The following is a 20,011-nucleotide window of genomic DNA, read 5'->3' as shown; positions in this document are numbered from 1 at the left end:
AGACCCATAGGGAGCCCCCAGACCCATAGGTGCCCCCCCAGGTGGGGGTCAAACCCATAGGGAGCCCCACCAACCCCATGGGTGCCCCCCCAGATGGATCAGATCTCGGGGGGGGTCAATCAGACCCTATGGGGTGAGGGGGGGGGGGTCAGACCCATAGGGATCCCCCCCAGTCCCATAGGGAGCCCCCAGACCCATAGGGAGCCCCCAGACCCATAGGTGCCCCCCCAGGTGGGGGTCAGACACATAGAGAGCCCCCAGACCCATAGAGAGGTGGGGGTCAGACCCATAGAGAGCCCCCAGACCCATAGGGAGCCCCCCCAGGTGGGTCACTTTCCAGGGGGGGGTCAATCAGACCCTATGGGGCGAGGGGGGGGGGGTCAGACCCATAGGGAGACCCCAGACCCATAGAGAGGTGGAGGTCAGACCCATAGAGAGACCCCAGACCCATAGGGAGCCCCACCAACCCCATGGGTGCCCCCCCAGGTGGGTCAGCTCCCGGGGGGGTCAATCAGACCCTATGGGGTGAGGGGGGGGGGTCAGACCCATAGAGAGACCCCCCAGACCCATAGGGAGCCCCCAGACCCATAGGTGCTCCCCCCGGTGGGGGTCAGACCCATAGAGAGCCCCCAGACCCATAGGGAGCCCCCCCAGGTGGGTCAGCTCCCGGGGGGGGGGTCAATCAGACCCTATGGGGTGGGGGGTGGGGGGTCAGACCCATAGAAAGACCCCAGACCCATAGAGAGGTGGAGGTCAGACCCATAGAGAGCCCCCAGACCCATAAGTGCCCCCCCAGGTGGGGGTCAGACCCATAGGGAGCCCCCAGACCCATAGGGAGCCCCCCCAGGTGGGTCAGATCCCGGGGGGGGTCAATCAGACCCTATGGGGTGAGGGGGGGGGGTCAGACCCATAGGGAGCCCCCCCAGGTGGGGGTCAGACCCATAGAGAGCCCCCAGACCCATAGAGAGCCCCCAGACCCATAGGGAGCCCCCAGACCCATAGGGAGCCCCCCCAGATGGATCAGATCTCGGGGGGGGTCAATCAGACCCTATGGGGTGAGGAGGGGGGGTCAGACCCATAGAGAGACCCCAGACCCATAGGGAGCCCCCCCAGGTGGGTCAGCTCCTGGGGGGGGTCAATCAGACCCTATGGGGCGAGGGGGGGGGGTCAGACCCATAGAGAGACCCCCCAGACCCATAGGGAGCCCCCAGACCCATAGGTGCCCCCCCAGGTGGGTCAGATCCCGGGGGGGGTCAATCAGACCCTATGGGGTGAGGAGGGGGGGGTCAGACCCATAGAGAGCCCCCAGACCCATAGAGAGGTGGAGGTCAGACCCATAGAGAGACCCCAGACCCATAGAGAGCCCCCCCAGCCCCATAGCCCCCCATTTCTGCCCCCCCACCCCATAGCCCCCAATTTCTGCCCCCATTTCTGCTCCCATTTCTGCCCCCCCACCCCATAACCCCCCCAATTTCTCCCCCCATTTCTGCCCCCATTTCTGCCCCCCACCCCATAACCCCTCATTTCTGACCCCCCCAACCCATAGCCCCCCAATTTCTCCCCCCATTTCCGCCCCCCCACCCCATAACCCCCAATTTCTACCCACCCTATAACCCCCAATTTCTCCCCCATTTCTCCCCCCAATTCCGCCCCCCCACCCCATAACCCCCCATTTCTCCCCCCATTTCCGCCCCCATTTCTGCCCCCCCACCCCATAACCCCCAATTTCTCCCCCATTTCTCCCCATTTCTGCCCCCCCCACCCCATAACCCCCCCAATTTCTCCCCCCATTTCTCCCCCAATTTCTCCCCCAATTTCTGCCCCCCACCCCATAACCCCCAATTTCTCCCCCCATTTCTGCCCCCCCACCCCAGAACCCCTCATTTCTGACCCCCCCACCCCATAACCCCCAATTTCTCGCCCTATTTCTGCCCCCCCACCCCATAAACCCCCCAATTTCTCCCCCCATTTCCGCCCCCCCACCCTATAACCCCTCATTTCTGACTCCCCCACCCCATAACCCCCAATTTCTCCCCCGATTTCTGCCCCCCCACCCCAGAACCCCTCATTTCTGACCCCCCCAACCCATAGCCCCCCAATTTCTCCCCCCATTTCCGCCCCCCCACCCCATAACCCCCAATTTCTCCCCCATTTCTGCCCCCATTTCTGCCCCCCCACCCCATAACCCCCCCCATTTCTCCCCCCATTTCTGCTCCCCCACCCCATAACCCCCCATTTCTCCCCCCATTTCCGCCCCCATTTCTGCCCCCCCACCCCATAACCCCCAATTTCTCCCCCATTTCTGCCCATTTCTGCCCCCCCACCCCATAACCCCCAATTTCTCCCCCATTTCTCCCCCATTTCTGCCCCCCCACCCCATAACCCCCCCAATTTCTCCCCCCATTTCTCCCCCAATTTCTCCCCCAATTTCTGCCCCCCACCCCATAACCCCCAATTTCTCCCCCCATTTCTGCCCCCCCACCCCATAACCCCCCATTCCTGACCCCCCCCACCCCATAACCCCCAATTTCTCCCCCCATTTCTGCCCCCCCACCCCATAACCCCCCATTTCAGCCCCTCCACCCCATAACCCCCAATTTCTCCCCCATTTCTACCCCCCCCCATAATCCCCAATTTCTCCCCCCATTTCTGCCCCCCCACCCCATAAACCCCACAATTTCTCCCCCCATTTCCACCCCCCCACCCCAGAACCCCTCATTTCTGACCCCCCCGCCCCATAACCCCCAATTTCTGCCCCCATTTCTGCTCCCATTTCTGCTCCCCCACCCCATAACCCCCCCCAATTTCTCCCCCCATTTCTGCCCCCCCACCCCATAACCCCCCATTTCAGCCCCCCCACCCCATAGCCCCCCAATTTCTCCCATTTCCGCCCCCCCACCCCATAACCCCCAATTTCTCCCCATTTCTACCCCCCCCATAACCCCCAATTTCTCCCCCCATTTCTGCCCCCCCACCCTATAACCCCTCATTTCTGACTCCCCCGCCCCATAACCCCCAATTTCTGCCCCCCCACCCCATAAACCCCACAATTTCTCCCCCCATTTCCGCCCCCCACCCCATAACCCCCACAATTTCTCCCCCCATTTCCGCCCCCCCACCCTATAACCCCCCATTCCTGACCCCCCCCCACCCCATAACCCCCCATTTCTGCCCCCCCACCCCATAAACCCCACAATTTCTCCCCCCATTTCCGCCCCCCACCCCATAACCCCCAATTTCTGCCCCCATTTCTCCCCCCATTTCTCCCCCCCACCCCATAACCCCCCCAATTTCTCCCCCCATTTCTGCCCCCCCACCCCATAACCCCCCATTCCTGACCCCCCCCCACCCCATAACTGCCCATTTCTGCCCCCCCACCCCATAACCCCCACAATTTCTCCCCCCATTTCCGCCCCCCCACCCCACAACCCCCAAATCCTGACCCCCCCCCCACCCCATAACCCCCCATTCCCCCCCCCCCCGATCCCCCCCCCCAAAAAATACCTTCAGCAGCAGATGAGCCGTGCAGTGCTCGGAGGCCACGGCCACGGCGCATCCCGGGGGGGGGTCTCTCTCGTTGCCCCCCCCCCCCGCCCCCCCGAGGATTTTGACGACCCCCACCGAGGCCAAGGTGCGGATGTGGGGCCGGCAGAGCCGGGCGCGGGCGGCCCATGTGGGGTCGGGGCACTGCAGGAAGCCTGGGGGGGGCAAATTTGGGGGGGGGGGGGGGGGGGGGGTATCAGTGGCGGACCCCCCCCCTCAGCCTCTCATTGAGTCCTGTAGCCCCCAGACCCATAGGACCCCCCCCCCCCCATCCCATAGAGCCCCATAACCCCCAGACCCATAGGACCCCCCCCCCCATCCCATAGAGCCCCATAGCCCCCATAGGACCACCCCCATAGGATCCCATAACCCCCCCCCCCCCATAGATCCCCCAGACCCATAGGACCCCCCCATAACCCTCCATCCCATAGAGCCCCATAACCCCCAGACCCATAGGACCCCCCCCCCATAGCATCCCATTACCCCAGACCCACTGGACCCCCCCCATTGGACCCCATAACCCCCAGCCCCATAGGAGCCCAGCCCCATAGAGCCCCATAGCCCCCAGACCCATAGGAACCCCCCCATAGGATCCCATAATACCCCCATAGGCCCACCCCCCCCCATAGATCCCCAGACCCATAGGACCCCCCCCCGTAGGACCCCTCCCATAGGATCTCATAACCCCCAGACCCATAGGAACCCCCCCATAGGATCCCATAATCCCCCCCCCCATAGATCTCCAGACCCATAGGACCCCCCCTCCATAAAGCCCCATAGCCCCCAGACCCATAGGACCCCCCCTCCATAGAGTCCCATAACCCCCAGACCCATAGGACCCCCCCCCCATCCCATAGAGCCCCATAGCCCCCATAGGACCACCCCCATAGGATCCCATAACTCCCCCCCCCATAGATCCCCCAGACCCATAGGACCCCCCCCCCATCCCATAGAGCCCCATAACCCCCAGACCCATAGGACCCCCCTCATAACCCAAGACCCACTGGACCCCCACCCCATAGGACCCCCCCAGCAGGACCCCATAAACCCCAGACCCATTGGACCCCCCCCAACCCCATAAAGCCCCATAACCCCCAGACCCATAGGACCCCCCCCCATTAAGCCCCATAGCCCCCAGACCCATAGAACCCCCCTACATAGCATCCCATTACCCCAGACCCATAGGACCCCCACCCCATAGGACCCCCCCCAGCAGGACCCCATCACCCCCAGACCCATAGAACCCCCCATAAGACCCCATAACCCCCCATAGGACCCCCCCCCATATTTCCCAGACCCATAGGAATCCCCTCATAACCCCAGACCCATAGGAACCCCCCCATAGGATCCCATAACCCCCCCCCCCCCCATAGATCCCCCAGACCCATAGGACCCCCCCTCCATAGAGCCCCATAACCCCCAGACCCATAGGACCCCCCCCATTGGACCCCATAACCCCCAGCCCCATAGGAGCCCAGCCCCCATCCCATAGAGCCCCATAACCACCAGACCCATAGGACCCCCCCCCCCTTTTGGACCCCATAACCCCCAGACCCATAGGACCCCCCCCATTGGACCCCATAATCCCCAGACCCATAGAACCCCCCATAAGACCCCATAACCCCCCATAGGACCCCCCCCATAGTTCCCAGACCCATAGGAACCCCCCCATAGGATCCCATAACACCCCCCCCCCCCCCCATAGATCCCCCAGACCCATAGGACCCCCCCTCCATAGAGCCCCATAGTCCCCAGACCCATAGGACCCCCCCCCCCTTTTGGACCCCATAACTCCCAGACTCATAGGACCCCCCCCCCATAGGATCACATAACCTCCCCCCCATACGGACCCCCCCCCATAGATCCCCCTCATAACCCCCAGACCCATAGGACCCCCCCTCCCCATAAAGCCCCATAGCCCCCAGACCCATAGGACCCCCCTCATAACCCCAGACCCATAGGACCCCCCCCCCATACAGCTTCATCACCCCCAGACCCCCAGGACCCCCCCAGGACCCCCTCAGGACCCACGCCCAGACCTCAGGACCCCCCCAGGACCCCCCCTCCAGACCCCCAGGACCCCCCCAGGACCCCCCCCAGACCCCCAGGAAGCCCCCCAGCGCCCCCCACTCACATCAGGGTTGACTCCTAGTGAGGCCATGCTCAGCCCCCAGCCCCATAATCCACACTGAACCCCCCCAGGACCCCTTCCCAGACCCCCACGACCCCCCCAGGCCCCCCCCCAGACCCCCAGCACCCCCCCAGACCCCCACGACCCCCCCCCCAAGACCCCCCCCCCACTCACATCGAGGTCGGCTCTTGGTCAGGCCGTGCTCAGCCCGCAGCCCCCATAATCCACACTGAACCCCCCCAAGACCCCCACCCAGACCCCAGGACCCCCCCAGGACCCCCCCCAGACCCCCAGGACCCCCCCAAGACCCCCCCAGACCCCCAGGAACCCCCCCAGCGCCCCCCACTCACATCAGGGTTGACTCCTACTGAGGCCATGCTCAGCCCCCAGCCCCATAATCCACACTGAACCCCCCCAAGACCCCCCCCCCAAACCCCAGGACCCCCCCAAGACCCCCTCAGGACCCCCCCCCAGACCCCCACGACCCCCCCGAGACCCCCACCCAGACCCCAGGACCCCCCCAAGACCCCCCCAGACCCCCAGGAACCCCCCCAGCGCCCCCCACTCACATCAGGGTTGACTCCTAGTGAAGCCACGCTCAGCCCCCAGCCCCCATAATCCACACTGAACCCCCCCAAGACCCCCCCCCAGACCCCAGGACCCCCTCAGGACCCCCCCCCAGACCCCCACGACCCTCCCCCCAAACCCCCCCCCCCCTCACATCGAGGTCGGCTCTTGGTCAGGCCGTGCTCAGCCCGCAGCCCCCATAATCCACACTGAACCCCCCCAAGACCCCCCCCAGAACCCCAGGACCCCCTCAGGACCCCCCCCCAGACCTCAGGACCCCCTCAGGACCCCCCCCCAGACCCCCACGACCCCCCCAGGACCCCCCCCCAGACCCCCACGACCGCCCCCCCAAGCCCCCCCCCACTCACATCGAGGTCGGCTCTTGGTCAGGCCATGCTCAGCCCGCAGCCCCCAGAATCCACACTGAACCCCCCCAAGACCCCCACCCAGACCCCCACGACCCCCCCAAGACCCCCACCCAGACCCCAGGACCCCCCCAAGACCCCCCCAGACCCCCAGGAACCCCCCCAGCGCCCCCCACTCACATCAGGGTTGACTCCTAGTGAAGCCATGCTCAGCCCCCAGCCCCCATAATCCACACTGAACCCCCCCAAGACCCCCACCCAGACCCCCATTTCCCCCCCAGGACCCCCTCAGGACCCCCCCAGACCCGCAGGACCCCCCCAGGACCCCCCCCCAGACCCCCAGGAACCCCCCCAGCGCCCCCCACTCACATCAGGGTTGACTCCTACTGAGGCCATGCTCAGCCCCCAGCCCCATAATCCACACTGAAGCCCCCCAAGACCCCCACCCAGACCCCCACGACCCCCCCAGGACCCCCACCCAGACCTCAGGACCCCCTCAGGACCCCCCCCCAGACCCCCACGACCCCCCCAGCGCCCCCCACTCACATCAGGGTTGACTCCTACTGAGGCCGTGCTCAGCTCCCAGCCCCCATAATCCACACTGAACCCCCCCAAGACCCCCCCCAGACCCCAGGACCCCCCCAAGACCTCCCCCCCAGACCCCAGGACCACCCCAGGACCCCCCCCCAGACCCCCAGGACCCCCCCAGCGCCCCCCACTCACATCAGGGTTGACTCCTACTGAGGCCGTGCTCAGCTCCCAGCCCCATAATCCACACTGAACCCCCCCAAGACCCCCACCCAGACCCCAGGACCCCCCCAGGACCCCCCCCCAGACCCCCAGGACCCCCCCCCCAAGCCCCCCCCCCACTCACATCGAGGTCGGCTCTTGGTCAGGCCGTGCTCAGCCCGCAGCCCCCATTTACCACACTGAACCCCCCCAGGACCCCCCCCAGACCCCCAGGACCCCCCCAAGACCCCCTCAGGACCCCCCCCCAGACCCCCAGACCCCCACGACCCCCCCGAAGCCCCCCCCCCACTCACATCGAGGTCGGCTCTTGGTCAGGCCGTGCTCAGCCCGCAGCCCCCTCAGCGCCCTCACGATGCTCAGCACGAACTCCATGGTGGTCTCCAACTCCGGGTCCTCCCAGCAGAACTGGGGGGGGGCAAAGGGGGGGGGGGTCATTGACACCCCCAGACCCACACAGACCCATAGAGACCCATAGAGACCCCCCCCCAGACCCACAGAACCCCCCCCCTTCCCCCCCCTATCACGGTGGTCTCCAACTCCAGGTCCTCCCAGCAGAACTGGGAGGGGGGGGGCAAAGGGGGGGGGTCATTGACACCCCCAGACCCACACAGACCCCCCCCCTCCACCCCCCACGGACCTACAGACTCCCCCCAGACCCAATTTCCCCCCCCCAGACCCCACTGTTGCCCCCAATCTCCACCCCAGACCCCATTTTTGCCCCCCCAGACCCCATTTCCCCCCCCAGACCCCACTTTTGCCCCCCAATATCCCCCCAGATCCCATTTCCCACCCCCAGACCCCATTTCTGCACACCCAGATCCCATTTTTGCACCCCCAGATCCCATTTCTGCCCCCCAATCTCCCCCCCAGACCCCACTTTTGCCCCCCAATATCCCCCCAGACCCCATTTCCCACCCCCAGACCCCATTTTTGCCCCCCCAGATCCCATTTTTGCCCCCCAATCTCCCCTCAAGACCCCTCTTTTGCCCCCCAATATCCCCCCGTCCCCATTTCCCCCCCCCAGACCCCATTTTTGCCCCCCCAGATCCCATTTCTGCCCCCCAACCTCCCCCCCAGACCCCACTGTTGCCCCCCAATCTCCCCCCAGACCCCATTTCCCCCACCCAGACCCCATTTTTGCCCCCCCAGATCCCATTTCTGCCCCCCAATCTCCCCCCAGACCCCACTTTTGCCCCCCAATATCCCCCCACACCCCATTTCCCACCCCCAGACCACATTTCTGCCCCCCCAGATCCCATTTTTGCCCCCCCAGATCCCATTTCTGCCCCCACTCTCCCCCCACACCCCACTGTTGCCCCCCAAGAACCCATTTTTGCCTCCCCAGATCCCATTTCTGCCCCCCAATCTCCCCCCCAGACCCCACTTTTGCCCCCCAATATCCCCCCACACCCCATTTCCCACCCCCAGACCCCATTTTTGCCCCCCCAGATCCCATTTTTGCCCACCCAGACCCCATTTTTACCCCCCCAGACCCCATTTCTGCCCCCCAATCTCCCCCAAATCCCACTGTTGCCCCCCAATCTCCCCCCCAGACCCCATTTGCCCCCCCCAGACCGCATTTTTGCCCCCCCAGATCCCATTTCTGCCCCCCAACCTCCCCCCCAGACCCCACTTTTGCCCCCCAATATCCCCCCAGACCCCATTTCCCCCCCAGACTCCATTTTTGCCCCCCCAGATCCCATTTCTGCCCCCAATCTCCCCCCCAGACCCCACTTTTGCCCCCCAATATCCCCCCAGACCCCATTTGCCCCCCCAGACTCCATTTTTGCCCCCCCAGATCCCATTTCTGTCCCCCAATCTCCCCCCCAGACCCCATTTCTCCCCCCCAAACCCCATTTCTTCCCCCCAAACCCCACATTTCCCCCCCCCCTCACCGTCTCAGGCTGCGGATAGGGGCAAACACAGAGGCTGGGGGGCGCGGGGGGGGCGTGGGGCAGACGCTGCCACAGCTCCTCCCTCACTGACCCCCCCAGCCCCCTCCCCAGACCGCACTTTTGCCCCCCCAATATCCCCCCAGACCCCATTTCCCACCCCCAGACCCCATTTTTGCCCCTCCAGATCCCATTTCTGCCCCCCAATCTCCCCTCAAGACCCCACTGTTGCCCCCCAATATCCCCCCAGACCCCATTTGCCCCCCCAGACCGCATTTTTGCCCCCCCAGATCCCATTTCTGCCCCCCAACCTCCCCCCCAGACCCCACTGTTGCCCCCCAATCTCCCCCCAGACCCCATTTCCCACCCCCAGACCCCATTTTTGCCCCTCCAGATCCCATTTCCGCCCCCCAATCTCCCCTCAAGACCCCACTGTTGCCCCCCAATATCCCCCCAGACCCCATTTGCCCCCCCAGACCGCATTTTTGCCCCCCCAGATCCCATTTCTGCCCCCCAACCTCCCCCCCAGACCCCACTGTTGCCCCCCAATCTCCCCCCAGACCCCATTTCCCCCACCCAGACCCCATTTTTGCCCCCCCAGATCCCATTTCTGCCCCCCAACCTCCCCCCCAGACCCCACTGTTGCCCCCCAATCTCCCCCCAGACCCCATTTCCCCCACCCAGACCCCATTTTTGCCCCCCCAGATCCCATTCCGTCCCCCCAATCTCCCCCCAGACCCCACTTTTGCCCCCCAATATCCCCCCACACCCCATTTCCCACCCCCAGACCCCATTCCACCCCCCCAGACCCCATTTTTGCCCCCCCAGATCCCATTTTGCCCCCCCAGATCCCATTTCTGCCCCCCAATCTCCCCCCCAGACCCCATTTGCCCCCCCCAGACCGCATTTTTGCCCCCCCAGATCCCATTTCTGCCCCCCAACCTCCCCCCCAGACCCCACTGTTGCCCCCCAATCTCCCCCCAGACCCCATTTCCCCCCCCCAGACCCCATTTTTGCCCCCCCAGATCCCCATTTTGCCCCCCCAGATCCCATTTCTGCCCCCCAACCTCCCCCCCAGACCCCACTGTTGCCCCCCAATCTCCCCCCAGACCCCATTTCCCACCCCCAGACCCCATTTTTGCCCCCCCAGATCCCATTTTGCCCCCCCAGATCCCATTTCTGCCCCCCAATATCCCCCCACACCCCATTTCCCACCCCCAGACCGCATTTTTGCCCCCCAACCTCCCCCCCAGACCCCATTGTTGCCCCCCAATCTCCCCCCAGACCCCATTTGCCCCCCCCGACCCCATTTTTGCCCCCCCAGACCCCATTTCCCCCCCCAGACCCACTTTTGCCCCCCAATATCCCCCCAGACCCCATTTCCCACCCCCAGACCCCATTTCTGCCCCCCCAGATCCCACTTTTGCCCCCCAATCTCCCCCCCAGACCCCACTTTTGCCCCCCAATATCCCCCCACACCCTATTTCCCACCCCCAGACCCCATTTCTGCCCCCCCAGATCCCATTTTTGCCCCCCCAGATCCCATTTCTGCCCCCACTCTCACCCCAGACCCCATTTGCCCCCCCCAGACCGCATTTTTGCCCCCCCAGATCCCATTTCTGCCCCCCAACCTCCCCCCCAGACCCCACTGTTGCCCCCCAATCTCCCCCCAGGCCCCATTTCCCCCCCCCAGACCCCATTTGCCCCCCCCAGACCCCATTTCTGCCCCCCCAGATCCCATTTCTGCCCCCCAATCTCCCCCCCAGACCCCATTTCTCCCCCCCAAACCCCACATTTCCCCCCCCCTCACCGTCTCAGGCTGCGGATAGGGGCACACACAGAGGCTGGGGGGCGCGGGGGGGGCGTGGGGCAGACGCTGCCACAGCTCCTCGCTGACGAAGGGCATAAAAGGGGCCAGGAGTCGCAGCCCCCCCTCCATGCAGCAATGCAGCGCATCCCGCACCGCCGCCGCCCGCCCCTCCGCGTCCCCCCCCCCTTCTTCTTCCTCCTCCTCTTCCTCTTCCTCCTCCTCTTCCTCTTCCTCTTCCTCCACGTCCTCATCGCGGGGTTCCTCGCTGGGTTCCCCCCCCGCCGGATCATCCGTAGGGTTTTGGGGTGGGGGGGGGTCTGTGCCCCCAACCCCGCTGACGCGGGCCAGCACGGGCTTCACGCATTCCTATGGGGCAGAGGGGGGGGGAGGGGGGAGGGAGGGGGGGGAAAAGAGTGGGGTGAGGTTACAGGAACCCATAGGGACCCATAGGGACACACGGCACCCCATAGTGAGCTGTAACCCCATAGAGACCCATAGGGACCCATAGGGACCCATAGGGACACACAGCACCCTATAGTGAGCTGTAACCCCATAAAGACCCATAGAGACCCATAGAGACCCATAGGGACCCATAGGGACCCATAGGGACCCCACAAGGACCCACAGCACCCCATAGTGAGCTGTAAACCCCATAGAGACCCATAGGGACCCATAGGGACACACAGCACCCTATAGTGAGCTGTAACCCCATAGAGACCCATAGAGACCCATAGGGACCCATAGGGACACACAGCACCCTATAGTCAGCTGTAACCCCATAGAGACCCATAGGGACCCATAGGGACACACAGCACCCTATAGTGAGCTGTAACCCCATAGAGACCCATAGAGACCCATAGGGACCCATAGGGACACACGGCACCCCATAGTGAGCTGTAAACCCCATAGAGACCCATAGGGACCCATAGGGACCCCACAAGGACCCACAGCACCACATAGTGAGCCGTAACCCCATAGAGACCCATAGGGACCCATAGGGACACACAGCACCCTATAGTGAGCCATGACCCCATAGAGACCCATAGGGACCCATAGGGACACACAGCACCCCATAGTGAGCTGTAACCCCATAGAGACCCATAGAGACCCATAGGGACCCATAGGGACACACAGCACCCTATAGTGAGCCGTGACCCCATAGAGACCCACAGGGACCCATAGGGATCCCACAGCACCACATAGTGAGCCGTAACCCCATAGAGACCCATAGGGACCCATAGGGACACACGGCACCCCATAGTGAGCTGTAAACTCCATAGAGACCCATAGAGACCCATAGGGACCCATAGGGACCCATAGGGACCCATAGGGACCCATAGGGACCCTATAGTGAGCTGTAACCCCATAGAGACCCATAGAGACCCATAGGGACCCATAGGGACACACGGCACCCCATAGTGAGCTGTAAACCCCATAGAGACCCATAGAGACCCATAGGGACCCATAGGGACACATAGGGACCCCACAAGGACCCACAGAACCCCATAGTGAGCCGTAACCCCATAGAGACCCATAGGGACCCATAGGGACACACAGCACCCTATAGTGAGCCATGACCCCATAGAGACCCATAGGGACCCATAGGGACCCACAGGGACACACAGCACCCTATAGTCAGCTGTAACCCCATAGAGACCCATAGGGACCCATAGGGACCCATAGGGACCCATAGGGACACACGGCACCCCATAGTGAGCTGTAAACCCCATAGAGACCCATAGAGACCCATAGGGACCCATAGGGACACATAGGGACCCCACAAGGACCCACAGAACCCCATAGTGAGCCGTAACCCCATAGAGACCCATAGGGACCCATAGGGACACACAGCACCCTATAGTGAGCCATGACCCCATAGAGACCCATAGGGACCCATAGGGACCCACAGGGACACACAGCACCCTATAGTCAGCTGTAACCCCATAGAGACCCATAGGGACCCATAGGGACCCATAGGGACCCATAGGGACCCATAGGGACCCATAGGGACACACGGCACCCCATAGTGAGCTGTAAACCCCATAGAGACCCATAGAGACCCATAGGGACACATAGGGACACATAGGGACCCCACAAGGACCCACAGAACCCCAGAGTGAGCCGTAACCCCATAGAGACCCATAGGGACCCATAGGGACACACAGCACCCTATAGTCAGCTGTAACCCCATAGAGACCCATAGAGACCCATAGGGACCCATAGGGACACACGGCACCCCATAGTGAGCTGTAAACCCCATAGAGACCCATAGAGACCCATAGGGACCCATAGGGACACACAGCACCCTATAGTGAGCCATGACCCCATAGAGACCCATAGGGACCCCACAAGGACCCACAGCACCCCATAGTGAGCTGTAACCCCATACAGACCCATAGGGACCCATAGGGATCCCACAGGAAGCCATAGAGACCCATAGGGACCCACAGGGACCCACAGGGACCCACTGTGCCCCACAGCACCCCATAGTGAGCCGTAACCCCATACAGACCCACAGGGACCCATAGGGATCCCACAGGAACCCATACGGACCCATAGGGACCCACAGCACCCCATAATGAGCTGTAACCCCATAGAGACCCATAGGGACCCACAGGGACTCATGGAAACCCCACAGGGACCCGCAGGACCCATAGGGATCCACAGGGACCCATAGGGACCCCATAGGGACACACAGCACCCCATAGTGAGCCGTAACCCCATAGAGACCCATAGAGACCCATAGAGACCCACAGGGACCCATAGGGACCCACTGTGCCCCCCAGCACCCCATAGTGAGCCGTAACCCCATAGAGACCCCATAGAGACCCATAGGGACCCATAGGGGTCCCACAGGAACCCATAGGGACCCATAGGGACTCACGGCACCCCATAGTGAGCCACAACCCCATAGAGACCCATAGGGACCCACAGCACCCCATAGTGAGCCGTAACCCCATACAGACCCATAGAGACCCATAGGGACCCCACAGAAACCCATAGAGACCCATAGGGACCCACTGTGCCCTACAGCATCCCATATAACCCATAACCACCCCAGAACCCCATACAGCCCCATAGAACCCCATACAACCCCATATAACCCATAGAACCCCATAACCACCCCATAACCCCATAGAACCCCATAACCACCCCATAACCACCCCATAACCCCATACAAGCCCATATGACCCCATACAACCCCATATAACCCCATAACCCCACATGACCCCATACAACCCCATGTAATCCCATACAACCCCATATGATCCCATAACCACCCCATAACCACCCCATAACCCCATAGAACCCCATAACCATCCCATAACCACCCCATAACCCCATATAACCCCATATGACCCCATAGAACCCCATAGAACCCATAACCACCCCATAACCACCCCACAACCCCATATGACCCCATATAACCCCATAACCATCCCATAACCACCCCATAACCTCATAACCACCCCATAACCCCATAGAACCCCATAACCACCCCATAACCACCCCATAACCCCATAGAACCCCATAACCACCTCATAACCACCCCATAACCCCATAGAACCCCATATAACCCCATACGACCCCATATAACCCCATATAACCCCATATGACCCCATATGACCCCATACAACCCCATATGACCCCATATAACCCATAACCACCCCATAACCACCCCATAACCCCATAACCACTCCATAACCACCCCATAACCTCATAACCACCCCATAACCCCATAGAACCTCATAACCACCCCATAACCACCCCATAACCACCCCATACAACCCCATACAACCCCATACAACCCCATATAACCCATAACCACCCCATAACCCCATACGACCCTATATAACCCCATATGACCCCATAACCACCCCATAACCTCATAACCACCCCATAACCACCCCATAACCCCACGTGACCCCACACAACCCCACGTGACCCCACACAACCCCACGTGACCCCACGTGACCGCTAATAACCCCGTACCAGGTAGACGTCGCACAGGTCGTAGAGCCAGAAGCCGTGCACCGCCGAAGTGGCTGCTGGGAAATCGAAGCGGCCCAGCGCTGCTCCGCACGCCGCCACGGCGCGGCTCAGGCGGCTGAGGATCCAACGCTCCGCGATGCCGGGCCGGCCGCGAAGCTGCGGGGGGGGGGGGGGGCGGAGATGTGGGGCTGCCCCATAGGGACGGGGCGGCCCCATGGGACGGCCCTATAGGGAGCTCAGCCACATAGGGACAGCTCAGCCCCATAGGGACAGCCCTATAGGGACGGCCCTATAGGGACAGCTTAGCCCCATAGGGAGCTCAGCCCCATAGGGACAGCCCTATAGGGACAGCCCTATAGGGACAGCTTAGCCCTATAGGGACAGCTCAGCCCCATAGGGACAGCCCTATAGGGACAGCCCTATAGGGACAGCTTAGCCCTATAGGGACAGCTCAGCCCCATAGGGACAGCCCTATAGGGACAGCCCTATAGGGACAGCTCAGCCCCATAGGGAGCTCAGCCCCATAGGGACAGCCCTATAGGGACAGCTCAGCCCCATAGGGACAGCCAACCCCATAGGGACAGCCCTATAGGGACAGCCCTATAGGGACAGCTCAGCCCCATAGGGAGAATCCAGCCCCATAGGGAGCTCAGCCCCATAGGGACAGCCAACCCCATAGGGACAGCCCCATAGGGACAGTGCGGCCCCATAGGGACGGGGCGGCCCCATAGGACGGCCCCATAGTGAGCTCAGCCCCATAGGTGCTGCGGCCCCATGGGACAGCCCTATAGGGACAGCCAACCCCATAGGGACGACCCTATAGGGACAGCCAACCCCATAGGGACGGCCCCATAGGGAGCCCAGCCCCATAGGGACAGCCCTATAGGGACAGCCAACCCCATAGGGACAGCCAACCCCATAGGGACAGCCCCACAGGGACAGCTCAGCCCCATAGGGACGCTGCGGCCCCACGGGACGGCCCTATAGGGACAGCCAACCCCATAGGGACAGCCCTATAGGGACAGCCAACCCCATAGGGACAGCCAACCCCATAGGGACAGCTCAGCCCCATAGGGATGCTGCAGCCCCATGGGACGGCCCTATAGGGACAGCTCAGCCCCATAGGGAGCTCAGCCCCATAGGGACAGCCCTATAGGGACAGCTCAGCCCAATAGGGACGGCCCCATAGGGACAGTGCGGCCCCATAGGGAGCTCAGCCCCATAGGGACGCTGCGGCCCCATGGGACGGCCCTATAGGGACAGTGCAGCCCCATAGGGAGCTCAGCCCCATAGGGACAGTGCGGCCCCATGGGACGGCCCTATAGGGACAGCCAACACCATAGGGAGCTCAGCCCCATAGGGACGGGGCGGCCCCATGGGACGGCCCTATAGGGAGCTCAGCCACATAGGTGCTGCGGCCCCATGGGACAGCCCTATAGGGACAGCCAACCCCATAAGGACAGCCAACCCCATAGGGACAGCTCAGCCCCAAAGGGACGGGGCGGCCCCATGGGACGGCCCTATAGGGACAGTGCGGCCCCATAGGGACAGTCCCATGGGGACAGCTCAGCCCCATAGGGAGCTCAGCCCCATAGGGACAGCCCTATAGGGACAGCCAACCCCATAGGGATGGCCCCATAGGGAGCTCAGCCCCATAGGGACGCTGTGGCCCAATAGAACGGCCCTATAGGGACAGCCAACCCCATAGGGACAGCTCAGCCCCATAGGGAGAGCCCTATAGGGACAGCCAACCCCATAGGGACAGCCCCATAGGGACAGCTCAGCCCCATAGGGACAGCCCCATAGGGACGGCCCCATAGGGACAGTGCGGCCCCATAGGGAGCTCAGCCCCATAGGGACGCTGCGGCCCCATGGGACGGCCCTATAGGAACAGTGCAGCCCCATAGGGAGCTCAGCCCCATAGGGACGCTGTGGCCCAATAGAACGGCCCTATAGGGACAGCCAACCCCATAGGGACAGCTCAGCCCCATAGGGACAGCCCTATAGGGACAGCCAACCCCATAGGGACAGCCCAGCCCCATAGGGACAGCCCCATAGGGACAGCTCAGCCCCATAGGGACAGCCCAGCCCCATAGGGACGCTGCGGCCCCATAGGGACAGCCCCATAAAGACAGCTCAGCCCCATAGGGACAGTGCAACCCCATAAGGAGCCCAGCCCCATAGGGAGCTCAGCTCCATAAGGACACCCCCAACCCCATAAGAACACCCCAACCCCATAGGATCACCCCAACCCCATAAGAACATCCCAGCCCCATAAGAACACCCCCAACCCCATAAGAACACCCCAACCCCATAAAAACAGCCCGGCCCCATAAGAACATTCTGGCCCCATAAGAACATCCCCAACCCCATAAGAACATCCCCAACCCCATAAGAACACCCCTAACCCTATAGGATCACCCCAACCCCATAGGATCACCCCAACCCCATAAGAACAGCCTGGCCCCATAAGAACACTCTGGCCCCATAAGAACAGCCCCAACCCCGTAAGAACATCCGCAACCCCATAAGCACACCTCTAACCCCATAGGATCACCCCAACCCCATAAGAACAGCTCAGCCCCATAGGAACACCCTCAGCCCCATAGGATCACCCCAACCCCATAAAAACACTCTGGCCCTATAAGAACATCCCCAACCCCATAAGAACATCCCCAACCCCATAAGCACACCCCAACCCCATAGGAACACCCCCAACCCCATAGGATCACCCCAACCCCATAAGAACACCCCTAACCCCATAGGATCACCCCAATCCCATAGGATCACCCCCAACCACATAAGAACAGCCCAGCCCCATAAGAACAACCCAACCCCATAGGAACATCCCCAACCCCATAGGAACATCCCCAGCCCCATAGGATCACCCCAACCCCATAAGAACATCCCCAACCCCATAAGAACATCCACAACCCCATAGGGACACTCCTGGCCCCATAAGAACACTCTGGCCCCATAAGAACACCCCCAACCCCATAGGGACACTTCTGGCCACATAAGAACACCCCCAACCCCATAAGAACACCCCTAACCCTATAGGATCACCCCAACCCCATAGGATCACCCCAACCCCATAAGAACACCCCTAACCCCATAGGATCACCCCAACCCCATAGGATCACCCCAACCCCATAAGAACAGCCCGGCCCCATAAGAACACTCTGGCCCCATAAGAACATCCCCAACCCCATAGGAACATCCCCAGCCCCATAAGAACACCCCTAACCCCATAGGATCACCCCAACCCCATAAGAACACCCCTAACCCCATAAGCACACCCCAACCCCATAGGATCACCCCAACCCCATAAGAAGCGCCCGGCCCCATAAAAACACCCCCAACCCCATAGGAACACCCCCAACCCCATAAGAACACCCCAACCCCATAGGATCACCCCCAACCCCATAAGAACACCCCCAACCCCATAGGGACACTTCCGGCCCCATAAGAACAGCTCAGCCCCATAGGAACACCCTCAGCCCCATAGGATCACCCCCAACCCCATAAGAACACTCTGGCCCCATAAGAACACCCCCAACCCCATAAGAACACCCCCAACCCCATAGGAACAGCCCCAACCCCATAGGGACACTTCCGGCCCCATAAGAACACCCCCAACCCCATAGGATCACCCCCAACCCCATAAGAACACCTCTAACCCTATAGGATCACCCCAACCCCATAAGAACACCTCTAACCCCATAAGAACACCCCAACCCCATAGGATCACCCCAACCCCATAGGATCACCCCAACCCCATAAGAACCGCCCGGCCCTACAAGAACACCCCAACCCCATAGGAACACCCCAACCCCATAGGATCACCCCGGCCCCATAGGATCACCCCAACCCCATAGAATCACCCCAACCCCATAGAATCACCCCAACCCCATAAGAACACCTCTAACCCCATAGGATCACCCCCAACCCCATAAGAACACCCCAACCCCATAGGAACAGCCCCAACCCCATAAGAACACCCCCAACCCCATAGGAACATCCCCAGCCCCATAGGATCACCCTGGCCCCATAGGATCACCCCAACCCCATAAGAACAACCCCAACCCCATAGGATCACCCCAACCCCATAAGAACAGCCCGGCCCCATAAGAACATTCTGGCCCCATAAGAACGTCCCCAACCCCATAAGAACACCTCTAACCCCATAGGATCACCCCAACCCCATAAGAACGTCCCCAGCCCCATAGGATCACCCCAACCCCATAAGAACACCCCAACCCCATAGGATCACCCCAACCCATAGGATCACCCCAACCCCATAAGCACACCCCTAACCCCATAGGATCACCCCAACCCCATAGGATCACCCCAACCCCATAAGAACACCTCTAACCCCATAGGATCACCCCAACCCCATAAGAACACCCCTAACCCCATAGGATCACCCCAACCCCATAAGAACACCCCTAACCCTATAGGATCACCCCAACCCCATAGGATCACCCCAACCCCATAAGAACACCCCCAACCCCATAAGAACATCGCCAACCCCATAGGAACAGCCCCAACCCCATAAGAACACCCCCAACCCCATAGGATCACCCCAACCCCATAAGAACATCCCCAACCCCATAAGAACATCCACAACCCCATAGGGACACTCCTGGCCCCATAAGAACACTCTGGCCCCATAAAAACACCCCCAACCCCGTAGGAACACCCGCAACCCCATAGGATCACCCCAACCCCATAAGAACTGCCCGGCCCCATAAGAACATCCCCAACCCCATAAGAACACCTCTAACCCCATAGGATCACCCCAACCCCATAAGAACACCCCTAACCCCATAGGATCACCCCAACCCCATAAGAACACCCCTAACCCTACAGGATCACCCCAACCCCATAGGATCACCCCAACCCTATAAGAAGCGCGCGGCCCCATAAGAACACCCCCAACCCCATAGGAACACCCCCA

The 20,011-nt window shown here is 62.1% G+C and overlaps 1 protein-coding gene across 2 annotated transcripts in view; it reads right to left on the bottom strand.

Annotated features, from left to right (window-relative positions):
• The window catches only part of VARS1 (valyl-tRNA synthetase 1), a 106,006-nt gene that overhangs the window by 4,817 nt on the left and 81,178 nt on the right, over nucleotides 1-20,011 (bottom strand). The window contains exons 24-28 of one of the 2 annotated variants that reach the window (XM_090129006.1): nucleotides 15,052-15,207; nucleotides 11,059-11,424; nucleotides 7,650-7,761; nucleotides 3,505-3,698; nucleotides 1,121-1,264 (exon numbers count right to left, since the gene is read on the bottom strand). In XM_090129006.1, coding sequence (XP_089985132.1) covers nucleotides 1,136-1,264; nucleotides 3,505-3,698; nucleotides 7,650-7,761; nucleotides 11,059-11,424; nucleotides 15,052-15,207 — 957 coding nt within the window. In that variant the 3' untranslated portion in view covers nucleotides 1,121-1,135. Of the gene's footprint in view, nucleotides 1-1,120; nucleotides 1,265-3,504; nucleotides 3,699-7,649; nucleotides 7,762-11,058; nucleotides 11,425-15,051; nucleotides 15,208-20,011 lie in introns of those variants that run through there. The other variant, XM_090129005.1, reaches the window with a different exon arrangement.

Source organism: Phasianus colchicus, chromosome 35 (genome assembly GCF_987193195.1).
Source record: "Phasianus colchicus chromosome 35, bPhaCol1.hap1.1, whole genome shotgun sequence".
Classification (NCBI taxonomy): domain Eukaryota; kingdom Metazoa; phylum Chordata; class Aves; order Galliformes; family Phasianidae; genus Phasianus; species Phasianus colchicus.
The sequence above is the reverse complement of the archived record's forward strand: the minus strand, read 5'-3'. Positions and strand labels throughout refer to the sequence as shown.